At 44.4% G+C, this 6,629-nt stretch overlaps 1 protein-coding gene across 1 annotated transcript; it reads left to right on the forward strand.

Annotated features, from left to right (window-relative positions):
- The first annotated feature begins 661 nt into the window (after window positions 1–661).
- On the forward strand, window positions 662–2,005 carry LOC112512261. Its single transcript, XM_025118138.1, has one exon. The coding sequence runs from the start codon at window positions 662–664 to the stop codon at window positions 2,003–2,005; it is 1,344 nt and encodes a 447-aa protein (XP_024973906.1).
- The last annotated feature ends 4,624 nt before the right edge of the window (window positions 2,006–6,629 follow it).

The raw sequence follows: 6,629 nt of genomic DNA on the forward strand, positions 1-6,629 counted from the left end.
TTATTCCTTTTTATCTCATGTTTTTTTCTCTATTCTTAGGGTGTAACAAGTTGGTATCAGAGTTCTAGTTTAAGCGAACTAGGTATGGAATTAAGACGCCTATAATTAAGCTGAATTATAAATGTTAATTTGTGTGAGGTGGGTAGAACCTTTAAGATAGGGAGCTTTAGAGTCAACGGAAATGTATAATTCATGAATTGTGGCGATGGGTTGAGGATCCTTATGTATAACCTGTTCAAAATTCCACTTAGCTAATGTTATTTTGAGTAAGTTGTTACATAAGCGTGCTTGGACTCATTGTTATTGCAAAATTTATGATTGTGTTGGTACCGTATTATGTTGACTCCGTATTTCATCTTTTTATCCTAACTCCTTGTCAATCTCTTGCATAGCAGACAAAATGGTAAATACGCGGAGTAGGTGAGATACCTCACCGGAGGGTCACGCGGTTACCGAATCTATCGCGGATCAACCACCATGGACCACGATCGCAAGGGGGCATCCTAGACAACACATCTTGGGCGGTGAAGTTGACCACGTTTCCAAAGTTAACCTTGCCACCTCTAACCCCGTGTTAGAAGAGGAAACCCTAGAGTCAAGAATGATGGGCACAATGATGAATGCGATGAACAGAGCGATGGCCTAACATCAAGAGTTCTTTATGAAGTTGTTGGAAGATAGAAATGCCAACAATCGTAAGCATGAAGCGGTAGCCGAGAACGTAACTATTATGGGATCCGGGGGCACCAGAAATGGAATCCCAACCCAAGAGCTAGCAACGATCGATGCAAGGCAAGTGGGAAGAGTTTGCTCCTACAAGACGTTTTTAATTTGCAAACCACCGGAGTTCATGGGGTCAGATGATCCTGTGGCATGCATGAACTGGCTTCGAGAGATCGAGCAGGCCTTTCGAGCTTGTGACTGTGACGAAGGTCAAAAGGCAAAGTTTGGCTCTCATATGCTAAGGGGTGCGGCCCTTACCTGGTGGAACATTGTTATATCAACCATAGAGGCCCAAGAGCTAGCCAAGATGAGTTGGGCCACATTTAAAGAGAAAGTAATGGAGGAATATTGCAATGAACAAGAGATGGACTGCATTGAAAAAGAGTTCCGGACCCTTAAGAAGGAAAACTTGTCAGTGAGAGACTATACACGGCTTTTCATGGAAAAACTGAACTTAGTGGGATATGTGGCTCCAACAGAGAAAGAAAAGATAAAAGCCTACCTAAAAGGATTGCCCGCAGACATGATGGTTATGGTTAGGAACTCCAGGGCTTCCACCCTTAGGGAGACAATCGAAGAGGCAAAGGTCATGGAATCGGTTTATAGTAAAGGGAAAGAAGAGAAAGTGGCAAGTGGTGAGAAAAGGAAGTGGGAAGGTCAATTCGCGCGTTCCAAGAGACCGAACCACCTCAACAACAACAATCATGGAGTTTATCCTAGACAAGAGGCTAGGTGGTGCCCCAAATGCCGCATGAAACACCACGGCCCGTGCACCACCAACTTTACTCCTGCAAAATGTTTTAAATGTGGGAAACCAGGCCATACGCGAAATGAGTGTCCTATCAAAGGACCCATCTGTTTTGGATGCGGAGAGCCGGGTCACTTCAGGAATGACTGTCCGAAGATGAAGGCTGGAGGGGGCCAGGGAAGAAAAGAAAATACCCCGAAAGCAGTCGGTCGAGCCTTTCAAATGACTATTGAGGAAGCTAAAGCATCGACGGATGTGGTGTCGGGTACGTTCCTTGTTAACTCTGTACCTGCACATGTGCTTTTTGATTCAGATGCTTCATGTTCCTTTGTATCCACTACATTATACCAACTCTTGCATACGCCCCCTAACACTCTAGAAAATGCCTTGATCATTGAGTTAGCAAATGGTAGTAGAGTTCTGGTGCGTGAGGTTGTTAGGAACTACGCATTGGGAATCGAGGGAAGGGAATTTCGGGTAGACCTTATACCCATGACTATCGGCAGATTTGACACCATAATTAGAATGGACTAGTTAGTAAAGAACCAAGCGGAAACTTTATGTTCTAAGAAATTGATTCGAATTCCTTTATCGGACGGGGACGCAGTGCTAGTTTTTGGCGAAAGAAAGAAGGGAGATGTAGCACTCCTATCCATGGCAAAGGCGCGTAAATGCTTAGCTAAGGGGTGTTCCTCATTCATCGCCTACGTGTTGGATGCCAAGCTAGAAAGAAAAAGAATTGAGGATGTGAAGGTGGTCAATGAATTTCTCGACATATTTCCTGAAGACTTACCCTGTTTACCACCCGTTAGACAAGTAGAATTTTGAATCGACCTTATTCCGGGAACCGCTCCGCTTGCTAGAGCCCCTTATCGTTTGGCTCCATCCGCGATGCAAGAGTTAATGTCTTAATTATAAGATCTTCTTGAGAAAGGGTTCGTTAGACCCAGTTCGTCACCATGGGGAGCTCCAGTCCTATTTGTTAAGAAGAAGGACGGCACCATGAGAATGTGTATAGACTATCGTAAACTCAATAAAGTAACCGTGAAGAACAAATACCCTCTCCCTAGGATCGACGACCTTTTTGACCAACTTCAAGGAGCGAGTTGCTTCTCAAAGATCGATCTTCGTTCGGGATATCACCAGGTATGAGTAAAAGAAGATGATGTAGCAAAGACAGCTTTTAGGACGCGATATGGACACTATGAATTATTGGTTATGCCCTTCGGATTGACGAACGCGCCGGCAATATTCATGGACTTGATGAACCGAGTGTGCCGGTCGTTCCTCGACAAGTTAGTAATAGTGTTCATTGATGACATACTCATTTATTCCAGGGACGAATCAGATCATGAGCAACATCTTCGAGAAGTCCTCGAATTGTTAAGAAGGGAGAAGTTGTATGCAAAATTCTCCAAATGCGATTTTTGGCTAAAAGAGATTCAATTCTTGGGTCACGTAGTCACTCAAGACGGAGTGAAGGTGGACCCATCCAAAATCGAGGCGATGATGAACTGGGAACCGCCAAAGAGTCCATCAAAGATCCGAAGTTTCTTGGGCCTGGCAGGTTATTATAGGAGATTTATCCAAGATTTCTCCAAGATCGCTTCTTCCTTAACGGCGTTGACTAGGAAGAATGTGAAGTTTATCTGGACTGAGAAACAAGAACATGCCTTCAGAACCCTCCAAAAGAAATTATGTGAGGCCCCGATTCTCTCCTTGCCAAAAGGGTCCGAAGACTTCGTAGTTTTTAGCAACGCTTCGAAATTGGGATTGGGTTGTGTCTTGATGCAAAGGGGAAAGATGATTGCCTATGCGTCAAGACAACTAAAAGATCACGAGAAGAATTATCCCACCCACGATTTGGAATTAGCAGCGGTGGTGTTCGCCTTAAAACTCTGGCGACATTATCTTTATGGTACCAAGTGCACACTTTTCACTGATCATAAAAGTTTGAAGTACATCTTTGATCAAAAGGAGTTAAACATGAGACAACATCGTTGGCTTGAGCTGCTCAAAGACTACGATTGTGAATTGCTATACCATCCAGGTAAGGCAAATGTGGTGGCGGATGCCTTAAGCCGAAAGGAGTATAGTAGTGGGAGGAAAGCTGTGCTTACCAGGATCGATATAGTGTCCAGTCTAATCGATCGAATCAGGATGGCGCAATCTGAAGCACTCTAAGAAGAAAACCTCAAGAGTGAGGTAATGGTAAAACAACGTTTACTGCTGACCGAGGATGGTCGTGGTTTAAAGTTGTTTCAAGGGCGTATATGGGTACCCAAGATTGGAGGCAATCGTGAACTATTACTAGAAGATGCGCACAGGTCTAAATACTCCATTCATTCGGGTAGCACCAAGATGTATCGGGACTTGAAATTGACCTATTGGTGGCCTGTCATGAAACTGGATGTGGCTCGTTACGTAGAGAAGTGCCTGACTTGTTTGCAAGTGAAAGCGGAACATCAACGACCTTATGGTAACCTTCAATCCTTGGAGATCCCCGAGTGGAAATGGGAGCACATTACAATGGATTTCGTGACCAAACTGCCAAAGACTTTAAAAGGTCATGATACTATTTGGGTAGTGGTTGATCGACTGACAAAGAGCGCCCACTTCTTGGCTATGCGTGAATCGTTGCCCATGGACAAGCTTGCCAGGTTATACATCAACGAAGTAGTCTCGCGGCACGGTATACCGCTATCTATAGTGTCTAATCGAGATAACCGATTTACCTCCCACTTTTGGGGCGGCTTGCAGAAAGAATTGGGCACGAGAGTGAGGTTGAGTACAACATACCACCCTCAAACAGATGGTCAGAGCGAGCGAACCATTCAAACCCTCGAGGACGAGCTTAGATCGTGTGTTATCGACTTTGGCGGAAATTGGGATTCTCACCTACCCCTAGTGCAATTTGCCTACAACAATAGTTACCATTCAAGTATCGGGATGGGACCTTTTGAGGCCTTATATGGACAAAAGTGTAGAACACCGGTATGTTGGCTGGAAGCGGGTGAGAAGCAATTCGTCGGTCCCGAAATCGTGCAGGAAACGGCCGAAAAGGTGAAATGTATTCAGGAGCGCTTAAAGGCGGCTCAGAATCTACAAAAGAGTTATGCAGATAAAATGAGCCGACCTATAGAATTCCAAGTGGGCGACCGCGTTATGCTAAAAGTATCTCCCTGGAAGGGCATTATCCGTTTTGGGAAGCATGGAAAACTCAGCCCCCGTTTCCTTGGACCGTTCAAAGTCTCGGCTAGAGTGGGGCTGCAAACTTATAAACTAGAACTACCACCGAAAATGGCTGGAATCCACAACACTTTCCATGTGTGCTACCTTCGTAAGTGCTTAGCGAAAGAAGAAAGTGTAATACCACTTTCGGAAATTCTTGTGGACGAGAACAACCGGTGCATTGAATAACCAGAAGCCATCTTAGAAAAGAAGACCAAGGTGTTGAGGCGTAAAGAAATTGTCATGGTTAAGGTTCAGTGGAAGCATCACCGATGATCAAACGTGACTTGGGAAGCGGAAGAGGATTTAAAGAGGCGTTACCCTCTCCTTTTCGTTTGAAATAAATTTCGAGGACGAAATTAATCCAACGTAAGGAGGATTGTAACACCTGAATTTTTCCCCCTTATTCTCTACTCCGTTCACGTCTAAATTTTTTTTCCTTCCTTCTTTCCGACTCGTTCGCTCGATGTACGTTGGTTATATATCTTCGAATATATATATATATATATATACATATCTAATGTATGTATATTAGCAGTCTGGACCCCTTTTTGTTTTATTTGGCCCTTTTAAATTGGGGGGGGGGGATTACCTCTTGTATTTAGTTGGGGACCACTAGATCTCCCTCACTTGCTACTTCTCTTTTTTGATAGGATGGTTGGGGTCAGTAGTTGGAGGGAGAAAGGATTTATGAGGAAGGGAAGTAAAAACCCCTTTTCTCGAGGAAGCATGAAAGGAGAAAGAAAAAGGAGGGTGGGAGAGCATCTACCGGCCACCGTTCGAAAGGGAGGAAGGTGTAGTGGTTGCTCTTTGAAAGGACCAACAGCTTCTAGAGTTGATCATTTTAGTGTTCGGCCACGTCTGCACCATACCCTCAACGCACGCCATCTGCTTTCCGACCGTTCCTAACCCTTGGTCCAGCAAACAGCAGCAGTAAGGAGCAGAGCCGTTGCGTCCTTTTCGAATAGCCAACAGYAGACAGCARCTTCRYTGAGCTRTTTCTTYGCCTCCGTTCGCCCAAACAGCAGCTCTGCTGYGTGCCCCTTTGCTTCCTCGCCTARCARTAGACAGCAACARCARACAGCAGCTTCGCTGTGCTGTYTCTTCGCCTCCGTTCRCCCAAAMAKCAGTCGTTCCCTCGCCTTCGYGCAACGGACARCAAGCARCAGTCGCTGYTGTCCTGTTTTCTCCGYTGTCTRCCCGCACACAACTGTTGCTGTGTTTTGCCTGGCTGCAAAATAACAAACAACAAGCAACATTTTTGCTGTGCTGATTCTCCATTTTTCCCCTGCCCGAACAGCAGTTGCCGTAGTGTTTCACCGTACCAACAACAGCCAGCAGACAACTGTAAACAGCCACAACAAACTGTAATCGCTGCTGTGCTGTTTCGTCTGTCTGCCCAACCTTTCGTTTCTTCGTTTTTGCTGTCGTTGCCTCTTGAAGTAGGAACTCAACCWTGCCACTTTCGAGTCTTCTCTTGCCTGCCTATTAGTTCCAGACTTTGGCTTTCTCTCTAAACCATTCAAGGTGAGTTCATTCCGTCCTTTTTACGAAACCTTATATGTGACGGTATACCTCACTTATCATATGCTTTAGTTTTATAAAAGTTACTTGCCTTGATGAAATGAATGTTTTAGGTTAAAAGAGCATGAACTTGGGAAATTCCGTTAATCATGTTAGGATGAGTTGAAAAGGGGGTTTTGTTCACTAAGTAGGATACATATTTCTCATGTAGTATTGACCATAAAACTTTAAAAACCCCTTACGATCTTCATATGGAATTCTTCTCTAGTAAAGTAGAATATCTCATTTGATTAAGGACTCATRTAAAAACCTTATTGTTGAATAAGTGTCAACGTGCTTAGGTTACCGCCTTTACGCATATTTCTGTGAGGTAATGGGTTATGGATATGGAGGTAGTTCTATT

Source organism: Cynara cardunculus, assembly GCF_001531365.2.
Source record: "Cynara cardunculus var. scolymus isolate 2C chromosome LG 5, CcrdV1, whole genome shotgun sequence".
NCBI classification, from domain to species: Eukaryota; Viridiplantae; Streptophyta; class Magnoliopsida; order Asterales; family Asteraceae; genus Cynara; species Cynara cardunculus.